The sequence below is a fragment of the Lagopus muta genome, chromosome 27 (assembly GCF_023343835.1).
Source record: "Lagopus muta isolate bLagMut1 chromosome 27, bLagMut1 primary, whole genome shotgun sequence".
In the NCBI taxonomy this organism is placed as follows: Eukaryota; Metazoa; Chordata; class Aves; order Galliformes; family Phasianidae; genus Lagopus; species Lagopus muta.
Window position 1 is genome coordinate 3,573,102 of NC_064459.1, and position 19,167 is coordinate 3,592,268.

A 19,167-nucleotide genomic window follows, 5' to 3' on the forward strand; every position below is an offset into this window, starting at 1 on the left:
AAAACACTGCCTTTGCCATGAGGGATAAAGTTGGTGTGAACCCCTTTTATCTCCACGATTCAGAGGGATCCGTGCTGCAAGTTCAAGAACCTGAGGCAGAAAATACCTGAGATAGGCACAGGCTGTATTCCAGCCCACAGCTGGAAAAACTCGTAAAACCAGAATGAGCTCATGGGGGAGATGTAATTATTTTCACACAGATGGGAATTTTTTTCTCATTTCACTCCCCTTTGGCTCTCATTTTTTTGGCAGATTGAGATGCCAGTGTAGCCCGGGGGAGGAGCCAGGCCATGGGGACACCTCTATGGGATGGATGCTGCAGCTCAGGGCACAAAGGCAGCTGTTCACAATGATGATTTAAAAGCAAAACCCCATTTTATGGAAGACAGGAGAAAAATCATGTTGGTTCCTACCAGTTTCCTTCAGGGCTTTGTTTCATCTCAAGGCTTGGAGCTTAATTGTTTTTGCTACAGAACAAAATCATTGCTCCTCTCCGGACGCGATGCTTGGCCCAGGGCTCCATGCAGCCATCAGCCCAACACCATTTTCCTCTCTGCTGGGGAACTTAAGCAGTCCAAATGACTATTTATTCTTATTTATGGGCTCATAATAAAACCTGGTATGATTAAGTTTATATATATATATATATATTATTTTTTTTTCAAAATATGGCAGTGTTTGCTTAAAGCTCCACATGTGCTCCTCAGCCTCACTTATGTTCTCTGGCTATGACTTTGATGAGAATGTGGCATCTGTGGGCTTTGAGTTCATATTTGTGGCAAATCAGGTTTTGTGGCTAATGACCTATGTGAGGTCCTCCGTATCCTTTCCTATATATAGGAATTATCCCTATATACTTAGTATACATCTCTACAGCCACAGGGTAGAGCATGGCCTTGCATCGAAGCACCCCAAAATAACCATTTTAAACAATTATTGGGCAAAAAGAGAGGAGTTGAGGTGTTTTATGGAGTTTATCCCCCCTCCCATGCCCTCACTCACTGCTCCCATGCCAAGGTCCATACTTGAGGTTGACCCCATGCACCTGCCCACCAACCTCTACCGCAGACCAAAAATGCCATGATTTCAGCTCAGATTTGTCACATTCTCTTTGCTTTCACACAGAAAACCCCTTCCTTCCCCCTTCAGCCTGCCGTATCCTGCCATGAAGCTGTGGATCTTTCCTGTCCAAGGGGGGAAATCTTTCCTTCCTTTGAGCAGAGGCACTGTTCTCAGGAAGAGGAACCGATGACGAGCGCTGGTTCTTTGCTCAGCATTGCGAATCCCTATGGGAAAATGTGAGACCATGTAGGTGGAGCTGCCATTGGTGAGTCAGGAGCATCCCGACGACGCACGAGCCCTTTCCTCTTCGTCACTGGGGCCAGGCACACTTGCAGCCCCTCTGATTGACAGAGAGCAGAAATTGTATCATGGCATCAGAGGAAAAAGCTGAGGGCAGACCCACCCCTGAGGATGCACAGCTTGCAGCTGGATTCCCAGGTCAAGGAGCAAACTTCCCTTAAGGATGGGGAGTGGTACTGGCTGGCTGAAAAAATGAGATTACCAGAAGGACAATGTTGGTTTTTTTCTTTGGCGTGGAAAGGTGTCCTGCTCTGCTCCCAGCATTGTGCAGCCAGATTCTGTCTTGGGAGCCTGAATCGTGCACCATCATTAAGCATTAATGAGGGTCAAATACAAGAGACCTTTTGCTCAGAGACCATCGGTGCTTTGGTTAAGGGCAGCACCCAGAGGAATTTTCCATAAATACATCGGATTTTTCCCACTGTCCCCCTTGATAAAAGCAAATTCTCAGCCTACAGGTATCCAGCAAGACTAAAAGAGCAAACCCCCATTGGCCAAAGCCAACTGCAACGATCACCCCAGTCCCATTTGCTCACAATGGCATTGCCAAGGGCCAGCACCTCCCAAATATCACTGCCAAGCACTATCATGCCATGGAAATGCTGCGTGTGTTGGCACCTGGCTCATCTTTAAGGTCTTCCATTGAAATGTTTCATCTGCCACGAACATAGCAAATAGCTCTCAAATTGCTGGAAAATTGCATTGTTTGCCATCTAGAGAGAAAAAAAACATCTTTCTTGTATCTTGTATTTCCAGCAGGCATTGGAGGCAAAGCTGGGACCTGGCGTGACGTGCCTGAGCTTTTCCAGCATCCCTGATGGGCACGATACGAAGGGATGAATAATGCCACGGTTTTCTAAGTTAACATGCACCCCTGGATGTGCTTGGCTGCTTGTCGTACAGTTTGTGGATGCTGTTTTAACACGGTAACGAGCTCTTCCCATGCTGAGAAGCCATCGGACAGAGGAATGTCCATGAGCTGTGCAAGTCAGCGCTAGGAGACGCGGGACAGCTTTTGGCCACCTCCTGCACTGCAGAGCCCAGCTGGGATCTGAGCTCCCTGAATCCCCACATTTGCCCTTGGGATGAAGGTAACCAAGCCAAGGATGGGTGTCATTTAAGGAACTGCAGGAAAGAAAATAAGGTGATGGGTGATGGGCGATGGGCAGTGGGGGCTGGTTGTTGGGTGATGGGCTCAGCCTCTGCTCTATGCTTGCAAAGCATTTCAGACCTCCAGCTCTGCTGAAATTTGGGGTTAAGACAATTATTGATGAGATCTCAGAAGTCTGGGATTTGAGCATTGCTCTGTTGGCTCGGTGCTTCTCCCTGCCAAAAACCCATCCTGGGAAAGGGGAGGAAGTTGTGGCAACCATAGCTCACCTTTGCTCCCAGGGGTTCCTTGTGCAAGCAGGGGGCTGATTTCTCCAAACCCACCCCAAAAACCATGGTTTTCTTTGCTTCTCCTCCCTCTGCTGTGTGTTCAGCTGCACCTCCAGCCCCCATTAATGCTGGCAGAGCTCTAAAGATAGATCCGAGCAGAGATTATCGGCCCAAGAGGTATTAATAGGAGGCAGCTGCTCTTTAAAGAGGCTTTTAAATAATGTAAAGAAACTTTTGGTCATATTTTTAAAAGTCTTTTAAGTGAGCTGAGCCCTCAGAAGTTTGCCCAGTGGGCTTTTTTGGGGGGGGTGATGGGGAAATCTGTGGGACATTGAAAGATCCATCCCGTAACCTGGCCCCACTGCTTTCCCCAGGCCACAGAAATAGGAAAAGCAAAACTAAACGCAGTGAAACTGCTGTGGGAAGCATCAGTCTAAAGGACCTGCAGCATCCCTGGCCCTCTGCTTCCAGAGGTCCCAGATGCAGGAGCTTCCAATGTGCACAATCCACTCGCTTGTGCTCGTAAGGAGAATCTTCCTTTTGGCAGCCTTTGTGCTGCAGAGACGAAGGAGGCACTGCTGCTGGTGGAGCTGTTAATCACCATGAGAACAATTAAAAAGGGATCACAAAGAAGATGCCAGGAGGGAGAGAGCACCGCACAGCCGCTTTGCAGGGATTCACCCATTCCCAGCGCCGGAGGAAGTTGCTCACAGCCACTTTGTGTGCTTTAAGGGTGGGTAGGGCGACAGAGAGGAAATCTCTGACATGTAGTAGCTGATAATGCATGATGCATTTCCCCCTGCCCTGTGAGTTACAAGAAGCAGAGTTTCACTTCAGTGCTGTCATTCCTGGAGGCTCCGCGGATGACATCAGAGAGAGAATTAAGCAATTCTCCTTCGTTCAGCTGCTTTTTGGCTCAGCACCCAAATGCTCTCTTCTGGATTTAAATAAATATCTCCGGTTACCAAAAGAAGAAAAAATAAAACAAAACGTCCTGCAAACCAAACACATGTGATGAACCCCTCGTTGTCCCAATGCAGAGAGCAAACCCCAGTGACAAACACTTGTACAACACTCACTGTTTGCCAACCACAGCATTGGGAGCAATGGGAACGCAAGGGGACAACTGGGGTAAATCTGTACCACAGGTTCATAAGTGAGGATGCAGAGATTTCAGTCCCAAGGAGATACAATTGAAAGGCTTTGTATCATGGATAAGTCATGGATGGAGATCATCCCAGCATCCCAGCTGAATTCCAGCAAGCTGTGGGGACACGCACATTTTTTCCCCAATTTTTCCCACTTTCCCCATCTTCTCCCATATCCTCCCATTGTTTCCCCCTTTCCTCCCTTTTTTTCCCCATTTCCCTCATTTTTCCCCATTTTTCCTCATTTTTTCCCACTTTCCTCATCTTCTCCCATTTCCCCCCATCTCCTCCCATTTTTTTTCCTATCGTTTCCCCATTTTCCTTATTTTTCCCCATTTCTTCCCTTTCTTTTTCCCATTTTCCCTATTTGTCCCAATTTTTTTTACCCCTTTTTCCCCCATTTTCCCCCCTTTGCATCAGGCTCTCCCCGAGCTGCCGCACTCGCTCCACCACAGCTCTTGTGCCATCTGCCGACTGAAGGCCGCCTGCAACAAGCAGCAGCGCTCGCACCCAGCACTGCCTCCTGCAGCTCCCATCCCTCCTCCCCTCCTTGCACTGCATTGCATTGCACTGCAAGCGTCCTCGGGAACGGGGTTTAATCACAGCAAAAGCAAAGATGAGAAAGCTCTGCTCTCTGCTCATCTCCCAAGCACTGAAAATGTCATTTTTGGAGAGGGGAATTTGAAGTCTTCCCATCCAGCAGCACACCGAATTATTCATGCTAACACCAAAACCTCCCGTTTAAATAGAACTCGCTGCTCTCCATCAGCAAGCAGTGCTTTTATCTCCTGAGTGCAGCTCAGTGATTCCCAAACCCCGCAGCCTCATTTCCTATGGGGAAAAGAGCACCGGAGGAGAGGGAGGGAAGGATTTTTGGTCCCTTCTCCCTTCGCTGCTCAGCTCTCGCAGGGCTGGAGCTGCATCTCTCCAGCGGCCAAGCAGAGGGCACTGCTGCCCAAAAGTTCGGGCAACGCCGCTCCTCGGCTCTGGGATCTCATCCGTCTGCGTAATCGCGCTGATTTCAACAGGTTCCCCCCCTCTTTCCCCTCCCACCCCCCAAAATCCGGAAGGAATAGATAAAGGGTGGTGATGAGAAGCAGCCCCGCAGCCGCTGAGTGATGGCACCGTGGAGCAGCAGAGAAGCTCTGGTTTGGCTCAGCAACTTGGCTAAAATTGGGGGTTGGGGAGAGATAAATAGAGGGCATTCAGCCCTGCACCCCTCCTGCCCACATTTCACCACCCGGCGCTGCCCGGCTGTGGTTTCAGCCCACTGAAAGCCTTCTGCAGTTTCATCCCCACGTTGCTCTGAGCGCAGACCCTCCTGCCTCATTCCAGAGCCTCATTTCCAGAGCCTCAGACGCTCCGGCAGCACAACAGCACCTCGATGAGCCCGATGATAACACCAGAAAGCAGAAACCACATGAGCAAGCTCCACAGGAACCCAGTTCAGATGAGCCAGAAGGATCCTCTTCCTGCTTTCACTTAATCTAGTTAGAGCAAGAGGCAATATCAATATCCCTGAGTGGATGCAATAAAATTCAGCATGGAATGGGATGAGGAGCAGGGACCCTGCTGTTTTCCTTTCTTCTCCTCCAGGCCAGCAGCCCTGAGAGCACATCCAGCCAAGTGCCATCAATCTCTGCTGGGTGCCTTCGCTGGGGGCGGATAAAGGCTCTCACCCCAATTCCTTCCTGCTCGTCTCGCTCTCAGCCAAGCATTTTACCTTGGCGCCGGCTGCCTCCTGCCATCAACAAGGCAAGGTGTAATGTTACTGCCTGTTTGCTCTGCCTGGTGGTGTTCTTTGGGTCCCATTTCGACGTGGCAATGAGCGCAGTGGGGCTGAGGTTCCTTGGGTTAAAGGGGATGGGGCAGCAGCAAACTTGGCCACGGGGTACCGTGGGTAGGACAATCCAGGGATGCCCCCAGCCAGAGGAGGTTCAGTTGGTTTAAATGATTTAGAGTGCTTGTAGGCATGGGTTGATGGTTAGACTGGATGACCTTAGTGGTCTTTCTAACCTTAATGATTCTGTGATTCTCTGGAATGGACTGCAACATTTGGGATGCAGGGAAACAAAAAGGAGGGAGAAGCATTTCCAGGTATTTCCCGGTGTTTATCACTGTCAAATCCTCACAAGAAGGCAAGCCCAATAGTTCCAGTTCAAACCTTTCCATTGCACTGGGAAATAGAGCAGTGGTGGGGCTGTCCCACAGTGATGGATGCATGCCAAGCTCTGAATGAGGGATGGAACAAACCCCTGTGTTACACAGGGCTGAGGACGAACCTGCAGCACCTCTCTCTCCCCAGCCCACCGCATTTATTTTCCCTCCTATTCCAGCCCTGCACTGGGGCTGCTCTTTGTCCAGCCCCTCCAAACAGACGGGTTTGGGTGTGGGAGATACCGGCCCAGCCCAGCCACCCTCTCTGTCAGGGCTATCAGCAAACACCAGCCCCAGGAATTTTAATTGAAAGAGTCGGACGCCCAGATAAGGCCCAGCATCACCCCGTTGCCACATGGGGCAGGGTTTGGCCTCGCTCCCCACACTGGGGCTGCTCGTGTTGGACCCATGGCAGGGCTGCCAGCCCAGTCCCATCAGGGCAGCACTGGAATGGACTGGGAGGCACTGGGGCTGTGCATGGGAATTCGGCAGCGGTTGAGGCTCACACAGCATCCCCCTCCCTTCACCACCAGCAGGATCGAGGTGGTCTGCGCCCCGCCGCCTTATCAGCCCTTATCTCCCCGAGCCACTCGCTAATGTGACCTTAATGGAGCTCAAATCGCCTCGATTTGTTTTATTGCAGCTCTGCCTCCTCCCCGCTTCCCCTTGTTTTGGAAATACAGAGGGGAAGGGGGCCAGCTCCTTCCCACCCAGCTGAGTGGGGAGTGTAAAAAGGGGTTATAGGACGGCCCAGCTTAGGGTAAATCATCCTGACCCCCCCCGAAGGGTTCGACCCGCCCTCCCTTAACCCCCCCCTCAGCCTCGGGACCCCCAGGTAGAGCCGCAGCAACAGGAGGGCAGAGGCAGGGAGCTCACACCGATCCCCCCCCGGAGGATGCTGCCCACCCCTTTCTCCGTCGAGGATATCCTCAGCCTGGAGCAGAGCAGCGCTCCCGGAGCCCCCGGGGTCCGCCGCAGCCCCTCCGGGGAGGAGGAACCGCAGTCGGGTGAGTGGAAGCCGCGGGACCCTCGAAGCCCCCACACACCGCCGGAGCGGACAAACTGAGGGCAGTGGAACCTCAGCCCCGACGAGGTGGCACCTCTCCGTGCTGCCGGTGGGAGATAACGGCGTTTTCTGCCCCTTCTTCCCCCCCCCCCCCCCCCCCCCCCCGATTTTTTCCCCCTTCCTTTTTACCTTTTTTTCCCCCTTTTTTCTCCTTTTTCCCCCTCCCTTTTCATTTCGTCCCCTCCCTTCTTTCCCCCCCCCCCCCCCCTTTTTTTTCCCCTCCCTCTTTTTCCTTTTTTTTCCCCCTTATTCCCCCTTCCGTTTTCTTTCGGGTTTTCTTTCAGGGCTTTTTCCCACCCCACTCACCACGGGGAGGGGGCACAAAGCAGCCCCATCTCCATCCCATTTCCATCCCATTCCCCTGGGGGAGCCGTAAGCACCCTTTTCTCCCCTCTCCCTGTCCCGTTCCCCCACTGCAGCGTCGCCCCCGGACCCCCGCATGCCCAGATCTACCCGACCCCCCCGGACGGGCAGCGCTGAGGCTGATCCTGCCTAACAATCCCAATTCGGAGCGGTTCGTGCTGACACAACGCTTTATTTCGATGCGCTCTAAATTGTCCCCGAGGGGAGAAAAGGAAAACTGCGCTAAGGGACACCCCCCCCCTCCCCCCTTCCGTCCTGTGGTGTTCGGAGGTTGAGAGCTCAGGGGGTGAATCGGATGGGGACCCTCTTTCCCTTCTGGCTAAATCGGGCAAGGATTCCTTTGCTCGTGTTTCCCTAAAGCCCGGCGGCTGCGGAGTGGAATTAACGGGAAAACCATTAAGAGAGGAGCTCGAGGACTGGGAGGCACTGGGATGAGGCAGCAGAGAGATGGGAAGGGTGGGAACATGCAGGGAAGGACTTCGGAGCCTTCCAGCATCACATTTGCCCATAGACCCCCCAAATCTCCCCAAAACATAATACGGTTTCCAAGAGATCTGAGCGCATCTTAGCAGCGAGGAATCACTGCACAGCAATCACTGAGCAGCAAAATAATAAGAATAATAACATCAGCAATAATAATACCAGTCAAACCTCCTCAATTCCACTTTCTTCTAGATCTTTGAGGTTTTCTTCCTTCATTCCCAGATCCTTTTTTTTTTGCTTAAATTCGGAGATCCACGTGGTTGGGGTGCTGGAGGTGAAGGCTGTGTGTGGGTGATTCCATCCCTCGGGGTGTTCCCACCCCTGTGGGTGCTTCCATGCCCATGGGTAAGATGTGGGGAAGAGGATTTGAGGTTTGGGGTACATTGTCCTACAGCAAACCCAATGTTCCCTGTGCCTCTCTAGGCTGTGATTGCCACGGGTGCAGCACCCATTGGTGAGAAAGACAGAAATGAGGCATTACCCAAAATTCATGCAACAGATCCCAAAAATAAAGGGTTTTTTTTCTTGAATTTCCACTAAATATCATAGGAGAAACTCATTTAAATGGGGGCCCCTTTCCCCATTTGACTCCCTCTTTGGAAACTCAGAGGCAGCAGGACTGGGTTGGAATCTCATCACGTTTTGGGTTTTCGGGGCCCCGTTCCCAATTTATTTCCCTGTTGGCAGCAAAATCATGCTGGGGTCTCACTTTGCTTCGGGCTTTTCCCTCTGCAGGACAACATCTGCTCTCCCAACCCTTGCAGACAGACCAGCAGCAAACTGAGCCCTGCCACCACCCCAAGCAACCGCAGCGGCGCAAACCCCGTGTTTTGTTCTCCCAAACTCAGGTGTCGGAATTGGAGCGACGATTCAAGCAGCAGAAATACCTCTCTGCTCTGGAAAGGGAACACCTGGCCAACGTGCTCCAGCTCACATCCACCCAGGTGAAAATCTGGTTCCAGAACCGGCGTTACAAATGCAAGAGGCAGAGGCAGGATAGATCCCTGGAGATGGCCACCTACCCACTGCCAGCACGTAGGGTGGCTGTTCCGGTGCTGGTCAGAGATGGCAATCCTTGTTTTGGGGGATCCCAACCCCACCTGGCTCCTTATGGGGTCACCGTCAGCCCCTACTCCTATAGCACCTACTATGGTGCCTATGGGGTGAGCTATGGGGTGGGCTACGCTGGGGTGCTCACACCGTGAGATTGGGCTCAGCACCAGTTGGGATGTGGCCCAGGAAAAGGATGGGGGCATCTGGAGCCATAATGGACAGCAGGATGTGGGGCCTCCATCCCCACCAACCAGCCCAAGGAAAGGGATTTCTGGTGCTTCAGATCCGGGGACCTCAGGGCCAGAGGCATTTATTTATTAGGACACAAACACAGATTCTATCCCATCCCACCCTATAGGGATGCTCCTGTGGGGTGCTTAGGGATGGGATGCTGCTCTTCTTCCTAAGGAAACAAGGCACACCACCGTGCCTTTGCTTTTCCATGAACGCTCTATTTAAGGCTTTGAGTTCCTCTCATCTTTTGGGATATCCGTATTTCTTAATGACTTACCAGCGCAGGTGTTCATTTTTGTCTTGATGATGATTATTATTTGCAATTAAAAAGAAAAAAAAAAGGTGGGAATACGTGTTTCCCATCTCTCAGCTTTTCCCTTTCAGCATTTTAACCTCTCCATCCACAATTTGCATCTGAGAATCACATCTGAAGCAAAAAAAGTGTTGGTGCTGAGCCAGCAGGGACCCAAACCGACCAGCACTGAATGCTTTGCTGGACCAAAGGACCATAATATGTACATTTCTATGTACATCTCTCTTTACATGTATTTAAGCCTGGGAATGAGACTTATGAAGTATTAAGATGTCTTTTATAGTCCTGTGTATCGTGGTTTTCCCAAAGGCTGAGGTCAGGAGATGCTTAAAATCCCAATGTTTGTGGGATTGCTCTGCTCTGTACATCCAGCATTGCTTTGAATGTCTCCTGTTTCTTGCCCAAATTAGAAACTGCTCAACTGCAAAATGAGGCAGATCTCTCCCACAAAACCCAAATCAGCCAAAATTTAATGCAATAAATGGCCATGAGGGGGTCCCTGTCACTGCAAACCCGAAACCTCTGGTTTTGGACCAGTGTTATGGGTTATTCTGCAGTCAGCAGTGAAAGGAAAAGAGGATTGAGCCAGGCAATGAGGACAGACCTATGGACAGATGAGTTGAGCACATGAACAGCTCCAACATCACCAGGATTTATGGTCCGGCTGCAGGAAAACGCAATGAGCATCACTGGAACAAAAGGACTCACTGGAAAGTGGGACATTGCCCAGCTTTTGGGTGGTTCGTGGGTTTTGTTCGTGTGTGCAAGAGCCCAAAATGAGAAGATGCATGTTCTTCAATGTCACACCATCACATCACAGAATATCTCAAGTTGTAAGGAACCCATGCAGCTCCTTGGGTCCAACTCAAGGAGCCACCCAACAACAGAATGCAATCATGATAACACATAACATCACATAACAGTATTCTGCAAACCTACTGAGTTTTTATTCTTGAGCTTTTTGCTCTTTTTTTTTTTAATTACTATGATCATTACCATCATTACATTTATTTCACATCAGCATTGCTCTGCAACTCATGGTCCACACCCATGAGGAATCAGCCTGGGGTTTTGGGTTGATTTTCCCCACCTTCCTGCACAACGATTTGATCTCTCCGTTGCACCTCCGCTTTGCAAAGCTGATTAAAATACATTGTTTGCCATTTTTTCCAAAGGGCTTTGAAGAAAACTCTCAAAATACACAACCAGCATTCCCCATTCTCCAGCATTCCAGGGTTTGCCCTGGATGTAAACCGCATCCAGAAGCGAAGCACATGGAGCATCATCCCACTGGGATTGGGGTGGGGATGCAAAAAGTGTTCTGCTCACCCATCCAAGGCGGCACCATCATATCCTAACAACTCTATTTTGAAACCCCAAAACCCTGCTTTCACCCCAAAAAGATGAATTCCCTTTGGGCACTTTAGAATTAAGAGGAGAATAAAAGCCCTGGGGTTATCCCAGCAGGGTTCGATGGGGATGGGCGTCCTGAGCAAGGCAGCAGAAGGGATTTTTTGCCATGCTTGAGCAGAAATCCTGCAGAGCTGGGACACCAGCAAAGGGCGTAGACACGTCCCAGTCTCCAATCAGGCCCCGGAGGTTTGGCCATGGGCCCAATAAATGCTGAGCTGGAGGGTGGGGAGGCACTGAGCCCGCGGGCAGCAGGAGGAGGAGGAGGAGGAGAAGGAGGATGAGCACCGGGGTGCTGAGCCCTGGGGGGCACAGAGCTTCCAGCAGCCCCCAACAGACCTCATCCAGACCTCGGACGTCCTTCCTCATCCAGGACATCCTATGGGATGGGGTTGAGAGGGGAGCACAGATGGATCGAGGCGGGATACCAGAGGATGGGGAGCAGCAGGATGGCCCTGCAGTATCCCCAGCACAGCCCCACGATGCAAATCCAGGTAAGGGGGGGTGTTGTGGGATGCTCAGCCTCAGGGCAGGATGAAGGTTCAGTTTTGAAGTCCCTTAACCTCAATAACCCACGCATAACCAAGTTACCCAGGCTTCAAATGCAAGGAGCATTTGAGAGAAATGGCGACTGCATGCAAGGCTTTCTTCAGGCACTTCAGATAACTCAAAGCACAGGAGCTGCCTGCACCTTTGGTTAATAAAAAGCCCAGAGGGTGCATTTCTGCAATATCAAGCTTAAGATTCCCTTTAATGCAAATGCAACCCTTGGTGCTGCTGTTGGGTGGTGCTGCTGCAGCTGCACTCGCCGTGCACTGATTGCAGGGCTCTGCTGTGCTTGCTGTTTGCTTTCCTGCATGCTCAGCACCAGTTGCAATGCTCTGCTCCTAGCTGTTGCATTGCAGACTGTTTGTATATGCTGGTTCTCAGCTCCAGTTGCAATGCTCTGCTCTTTTCTGCTGCATTGCACATACTGTGCATTATGCATATCAGCCTTACTACAGAAGCAACCCCAGCAGCACCTCCTTTTAGCATGCAGTGGCTAAATTTGCAGAAGCAGGGTGCTGCAAATTGCATGCAATTGCATGAAAAGTCAGATGCAATGCAGCTTTGAGCTGTGCAATGGGAGCAAAGAGCAAAATGGAGCTTGCTAAGGGAGACCTTGCCAGGGGAATTTGGGCTTTCTGTGTCGCCTCTATTAAAAGAAGCTCCTACAAAAGTGAGTTCTGAAACATCCTCCCAGGTGGCTATTAAGAAAAATCATTAAAAGCCATTGGAAATCACCCAGAATGCAGCTTGGGGATTTCAATGGGGCTGGAATTCAGCCCTTTGTTTTTCCATCTCGAGTGTTATGTTCACTTCTTAAGAAAATAGACTCAGAAGTGACAAAAGGAGGGGGAAAAAAAGCAAAAAACCAACACAAAAACTGGCTGCAATCCATTGGGAGGAAAAGAATTACGGTGTAAATAAAGGGCTGGAGAGGTTTGCACAGCTACAGGTGATGCTGTAAAAATCCCAATAGCACGTTGTATGCAACAGCAGCGCCTCAAGATGTCACCAGCAGTGCAAAATGGCCCTTTTGGGGGTTGGTTTTTCCTTGTAGGAACTAAGAGAGGGGGGTGTTTGGGAGAAAACAGCTCCCAAATGGATGAGAGTAATTCCATCAAGCAGAGAGTTCACTGTGTTAAATTGGAGGATCTCCGGGGCAGTGGGGATGTTTTGCTCTGTGGAAGGGATAGGAAAGGAAAAAAGTGGGGTGATGAAGATTTGGGTGATGGAAAAATGAGAAAACAAGTTATTTGGGCGACGAAAACAGAGGAAATGAGTGATACGGGTGGTGAAAAGCAAGAGAAAACGTGATTTGTGAATATTTTGCTCTATGGAAGGGAATGGAAAACAAGAAAGGTGAGAAAATCAGTGATGGAAAAATGACAGAACAAGTGACTTGGGTGATGAAAATGGAGGTAATGAATGATTTTGGGCGATTGAAAGCAAGGAGATGAGGGGTTTGGGCAACTAGAAAGCAAGGAGGAAAGTGGCTCATGAATGCTTCACTCTATGGGGAGAGATAGGAAAGAAAGGAGGAAATTGGCGGTCTGGGTGGTGAAAATATTGAGGAAAGAAGCAATTTGGGTGATGGAAACCCAAAGAACCCAGCGGTCAGGGCAGTTCCCAGCGGGCGACGCTCAGTCCTCTCCCCTTACAGATGCTGAGACCCCACCATGCAGCCGTGACCCCCCCCAGAAGGTGCTGCCCCGACCCCCCCGGCCAGCAAAGCGCTCGCGGGCAGCCTTCACCCACAGCCAAGTGTTGGAGTTGGAGAGGAACTTCAGCCGCCAGAAATACCTGTCAGCCCCTGAGCGAGCCCACCTGGCCCAGAACCTGCAGCTGAGCGAGACGCAGGTGAAGATCTGGTTCCAGAACCGCCGCTACAAGACCAAGAGGAGAGCGGGGGGCTCCGGGTTGGAGGTTGGGACCACTCACAAAGCATCCGTGCTGCCCCCAGCCCCACTGCTGGCCGCTCGCTGCCTGCCCTGCTTGTGTTACTGGAGCCCTGCCGCCTGGTGAGCGCCGTGCTTGCTGTGTTTTCCCCTCAAATGCTGTTGTGTTTTTTTTCCCCACCCCCTCTTGCCATGTTGCCCTTGGCCGTGTTGATTCAGAGATGCGCCGTCAAGTCCAAGTGATGCTCTGTGTCCTCTAGTACAGCACCAGCCTCTGTCATCGCGAGGGTTTTAGCCAAAGAATCAGAAGTTATCAAAAATTAAAAATCCAGATTATTATTATTGCCATTATTATTGTTGCTATTATTAATAATAAAACCCCAAAGCTTTTAAAAGGCTCGATCTGCAGCAAAGAATCCCACGCGATGCCCAGCTCCCTCTCACTGCATCACCATCCTTTCTCACTGCCAGCTTTCAGCCAGAGCAACAACAAGCCCTACAAACTAAACGTCCCCAAAGCTTTTAACAGCACCTGCAGTGATCAAACACTGCATGATTTTGGGGGCAGAAAGCCAGAAATGGTGTATGCCTGTAAAGAAATAATTCCCCATCCATCCCTCTGTAAGCAATTCTTTGCTCCCTCCCCCTCCCCCCCACCAACTGGGGGAAGCACAACAGCTCACCCCATGCACCAGCTCTTCCATCATGTGATTTTTAGTTGTTATCTTTAAAAAAAAAAATCTGCATTTCCATCTCCAATCCATCCATTGCATATTTTCTCCAAGGTTTCTATATGTGTTGGGTTTTAGGGGGCATTCAGCCCCACCTTGCTGCAAGCAATAAAGCCCCTCAGGTTCCCAATGGGCACAGAGGTGCTGCTGGGGCTGCCCGATGCCACCAGTGCCATTGCAGAGTGGGAATCCGTGCCAGCAGGCTCCAGGAATGGGGACAATAGCACAGTGACAGATGGGTTTTGCATATCCGGGTGCTGCCGCTGCTGGAACGCTCACATACAGTCTGGTTAAAATAGCAACAGCTCAAAGAGTTCAGCTTCCACAAACCTCCCAGGGCCAAGGCTGCAGGGTGACAATTCTGCTTGCAAAGCTCACGCACGCACGTAGCAAATATGGAGCTGCGGGGTAGGAGGATGGGGCAGGGAATGTGCAAAGCAAAACTTGAGGTGGATACTCAGTTGCCAACGCCGTAAAAGCTGTTGGCTCTGCTTGGAGGACAGCGGTCTGAACCATCCCAAAGTCACTCCTACCTGCTGATAACGCTTTCTCCCAGCTCCTGCTCTCAGGCTGTGTTGCAATGTGGCTCCTGCACAGCCCTGCTCTCATCCACTTTGCTTGGAACAAAGGAGTCCTTGTGCTCCTCGAGGGGAGGACACCCTGCAGAATCCACCCTGGGGTGCTGCTGAACGCAGGGACACGATGCTTGCACCCTTAGAAAGAATGGGATGGGGTTGATGCTGCAAAAAATCTACTGCTGTGTTGGGAGGGACCAAATTGAACCCATTTGTCATCGATGGGAAACGTAGATTTCAACTCAACTTCTTGAATGGCTCATTGCGAAAAACTTTGTCCTCCTTGTGCCATAGCTTTTTTTCCACGTGTGGTTTCAGCCCCTTAAAACATCCCTTTGTTGCTTCAGCACCCAAATGCTCCATACTTAACTTTGCTGATACAAAGCCCAGTGCAAATAGTTGCTATTTTTTGTACATATGTTTTGATACTGTTTTATCCGATGCGTGCTGTCCTCTGGAATAAACAGCTCAGAACCTTTGTTAAGAACAAGCTGCCTCAGTCGGTTCCTTGCTCTGGGTTTGGTTTTTCTCACTAGTTCCTATTTCTGCCATGAAATCACCACCATCTTCTCAAACAAATATCTACTGTGAATGTTGCACCAATGTCACCATTAGCAAATCACTGCTCATCACTGTTCCTACGTCCCCAGCACCAAGCACTCCCACATCACTCATCCATCATCCCGTTAACTGCTCTTCATCTGGTGAGCATGATACAAGTGACCATTCCCCCAAAAGGAAGAGCGAAACACGTTCTTATCACCCCTAATCTTCCTGCAATCCCACAGTTTAATCTCAGTCACCATGGCCTCCAAATTTTGGTCCTAAAGCACTGCCCAGAGCACTGCTCCCAGGTTTGCTTTCTGCCCTAAGAGCCCAAAGCGATGCCAGGGAGATGCCCAAGTCTTGCAGTTGGGCTTTATCCTTTCTTAGCACGAAGACAAACTCTAGGAATCATAGAACCATTAAGGTTGGAAAAGACCAGTATGGTCATCAGCTCCAACCATCAGCTCACCCCCTCTATGCCCATAGAACCACAGGATTGTGGTTGGAAAAGACCTCTAAGATCATCCCTGAGTCCAACCCCAACCCCAACCCACCCCCACCATGCCCAATAACCACGTCCCCAAGTGTCACATCTCCATGTTTCCTGAACACCTCCAGGGACGGTGACTCCTGAACCTCCCCTGCCACAGCTTAAGGCCACTTACTTCTCATCCTATAGGGCTGTAATCTTTTGATGACCAAATAACCCAAGAGTATCCAAGCACCAACCCCAATGGGAACACCATGGCAGGTTTCCTGGTGACAACCAGCCCCTTGATTCATAGGGAAAACGAAAATTCCACCCAGCCAATGGAAGCACAGGGTTTTAATCAGCCCTAACAAAAAGGAGCTCCTGTTTGTGCGTGGCCAGAAACAGAAAGCATCATTTAACATCTGTCAATTAGCCTCACGCTCCGCCGCGAACGCATCCATCAAGATTAAACTCTGCCTAATGCTGACATAACTTTTTAACTCACCTGTGCCAAATCATTTATTAAAGCTTAAAAAAAAGCACACACACACACAAAAACACAGAAAATAGGGTTGCCTTTGGATAATGTAACTGCTGACTAACATTTGCATGCAATAAACCACATACTTGGCAAGAATGCGTGGGATTGAGGCCAACAACAGCCTTAGTCTTGACCTATGCAACGTTTGCAAAGCAGAGCAGTGGGAATGGTTCCACTGCAAGGAGCTGTGAGCAGGGGATGCAGAATGCAAGGATGTCCAAGTGTTATCAGAGCAGCATTCCCCCAGTCTTGGTACCCAGTTATGAGGAAGGTGCTTCGGAGGGGAAAACAGCAGATCTTCTGTGGAGTGTGGATGCTCCCCGAGGAGAGAGGTGAGCAAATCCACAAAGCACCAGGATTTAGAGCTCTTCAAAACCCTTGAGGATATTCAATATTTACTATTCTTATGCTGGATGCTCTTGTCATCCAAAGAAACACTTAATCTCCTCCTAATCCCACTCTGCAGTAAGGATGTCTCGCGGCAGGCACCGCACAGCCCACACTCAGAGCTGCCCCAAGGCAGCCCCAAGGTGCCATCACTGCCACCACAACATGGGACGCGCTGGTTCTGCCTGCCCTGGGGAAATGAGAACTGCTAATCACTGCGACATGTGAGTTTTGGCTGTAGCAATGGGATTTCAGCTCGCCCAGAGGGACGCTCCATGCAGCCTGTGTGGTCCAGGGACCTCGCAGGGATGCAGGTGAGTGATGGAGGCATAGGAAGAGTTGAGTGGATTTTCACCACAGTGAAGAACAGAGAAGGAGAGAAAATGAAAACAAACACCTGTGGTTTTTTCTACTTTTTTAGAGCCCTTTGGGATGTGGAAGAACACAGCTCTCCAGATTGGCTCCCATGGCATTCCTGTGCGAATCTCCTTCATTGTCTTCCACAAAAAGGCATCCAAAGAACATTCCTCCTTTCTTCTGTTATGGACTGAACACGAATGGGCTACATTTGAGTTGGAAAGCTCCAGATTTGGAGGAAAAGTGAAAAGAAAAAGGGTTTCAGAGCCGTATACTTGGAGTCAGAGCTCTGGCTTTGTTGTGTTATCCCAAAAAGAAGACAGTGGGGGCTAAGGGGGCACCATGTCAGTTCTCTATGGCCCCACCTGGACATCCAAACCACTATAGCACCCAAAATCCCTCAGAGGGCATCTAGGCACTTCATTCAAAAACATGTTCCAAAGCCATCATGTTGTCTCTCTATGCAGAAATCACAGCCTAATAGTAATGAGGGCTGATGAGGGGGGTAATGCTCATGCTGCTGCAGTGGCTGCTTTGGCTCAGTTCTATTCCCACTTTTTCCTCTTCCATTGCTGTGATCTGGGGTCCAAAGAGCCAGCACCACACACGGGCTCCCCCCCAACTCCCTGTGCTCACAGCTTTTTGCAGCAAGCAGCTTGGAGGACAAGCAGATTATTTCTCAGCCCCAGGCAGTGCAACCTCTGAGGGCTCAGTCAGCCCCTTTTCCCTGGGAATGAGCACAAAGCATGGCTAGAAGCAAGGAAACATGCTGCTCTGGAGTTTCCTGTGGTACTTTCCCACCCATTGGCAGGTGAACACAAAAGGGTCCTCCTTGTGCCGTGGCGGAAAGCAGAGGGATTAGGGCAAGCCTGTTTGCAAACAGAGCCTGGGTGGGGGCAGCCAGGGCTGCAGGGTGCTGTGTTGGAGATGTGTGGGGTTTGCACAGGGCAGAACTGCTCTCAGGTCCACCCAGCACAGCTTCCTCTGCGGGAGGATGTCCGAAAGCTTTGCAAACACTGCGGTGCCAGCAACAGGTTTTGCAATCAAACGTGTTTTCTAAGCATTGGGTCTGAAGCGAGTAGAGCATGAGCTCCATTTATACCAACCTGGTATTATGAATCCCATATCTGGCTGCTGGGTATTGGCATAGATGAGAAACATAGAATCATAAAGGTTGGACAAGACCACCAAGGCCATCATCTCCAACCATCAAGCCACCTCCGCCACGTCTGTAGTGTCACAGAGTCATTAAGGTTGGAAAAGACCTCCGAGGTCACCAAGTCCAACCCCAACCCAACCCACCATGCCCACAGACCGCATCCTTCGGTGCCACATCTTCACAGTTCTTGAGCAGCTCCAGTGACAGCGACTCCATCACTTCCCTGAGCAGCCTGTTGAATTCATTACCACTCTTCCAGAGAAGAAATTTCCCCTAATATCCGATCTAAACCTTCCCTGGCACAACTTAGAGCCATTACCTCTTGTCCTATGACTAATGATGCTGATGATGACGTGTCATTAATGATGCAAATATAAGGAGGTACCAAATCCAGCACGATTCAGATACTTTCCCACCTCAGCCCAAGAGCAGTCACTCAATAAGCTTAATTATACATGGAGCTGACAATGGTCACCTTTGCAGCCAACAGCAATGCTTCTCAGACCCAGAGCTGAAGCCTAAAGCCACAACCTCACCCCCATCAGCACAGGCAAGAGCTGGGGAGCCTTTCTGAAGCCTTTGGAAGATGCAGCTCAACCCAAAGTGCTCTAGGGCACATGGGCCATGGTGGCCACTGCAGACCTCCATCTTTTGGGGAGTTCAGTTTCCTACAGGCAAAAAAATAGAAAGATTTTGCTGTGCAAATTGTAACACATCCAAAAGACAATGGGAAAAACCTGAATTCTTGCCCTCCATCAAAACCACTCATGTTTGAAATCTCTCTCCATCGGTAAGAGAAGCAAAGCCAGGATTCTGCACTGGGAGTGCACATGGATGGTGGATGACCTGCCAAAATGGCTCAGTATTTGGGGGCTGAAATTAATTCTCACCTCCATATCCACCTGCAACCAGGGCTCAGCAGTGCTCTACAACAGCTTCACACCTGTTGAGCCCAGCAGAAAACACTTTCAAACGGATCCCCTTGGCTT

The 19,167-nt window shown here is 50.3% G+C and overlaps 2 protein-coding genes across 2 annotated transcripts; both read left to right on the forward strand.

Moving 5' to 3' along the window:
• Positions 1-6,942: 6,942 nt before the first annotated feature.
• On the forward strand, positions 6,943-9,164 carry NKX2-6 (NK2 homeobox 6). Its single transcript, XM_048928236.1, has 2 exons — positions 6,943-7,054; positions 8,695-9,164. The coding sequence occupies exons 1-2, from the start codon at positions 6,943-6,945 to the stop codon at positions 9,162-9,164; spliced, it is 582 nt and encodes a 193-aa protein (XP_048784193.1).
• Positions 9,165-11,196: 2,032 nt separating this feature from the next.
• NKX3-1 (NK3 homeobox 1) lies at positions 11,197-14,922 on the forward strand. The gene is made up of 2 exons (XM_048928290.1): positions 11,197-11,463; positions 13,176-14,922. Exons 1-2 carry the CDS (start codon positions 11,250-11,252, stop codon positions 13,535-13,537), a joined length of 576 nt encoding a protein of 191 aa, XP_048784247.1. The 5' UTR covers positions 11,197-11,249; the 3' UTR covers positions 13,538-14,922.
• Positions 14,923-19,167: the final 4,245 nt, after the last annotated feature.

Excerpts from the sequence above, each read along its gene's own strand:
- NKX2-6 (XM_048928236.1), top strand. The coding sequence starts at position 6,943 with ATGCTGCCCACCCCTTTCTCCGTCGAGGATATCCTCAGCCTGGAGCAG. Across the intron at positions 7,055-8,694 it reads GGAGGAGGAACCGCAGTCGG|GACAACATCTGCTCTCCCAA; the intron begins GTGAGTGGAAGC and ends TTCCCTCTGCAG.
- NKX3-1 (XM_048928290.1), top strand. The coding sequence starts at position 11,250 with ATGAGCACCGGGGTGCTGAGCCCTGGGGGGCACAGAGCTTCCAGCAGC. Across the intron at positions 11,464-13,175 it reads GCCCCACGATGCAAATCCAG|ATGCTGAGACCCCACCATGC; the intron begins GTAAGGGGGGGT and ends CTCCCCTTACAG.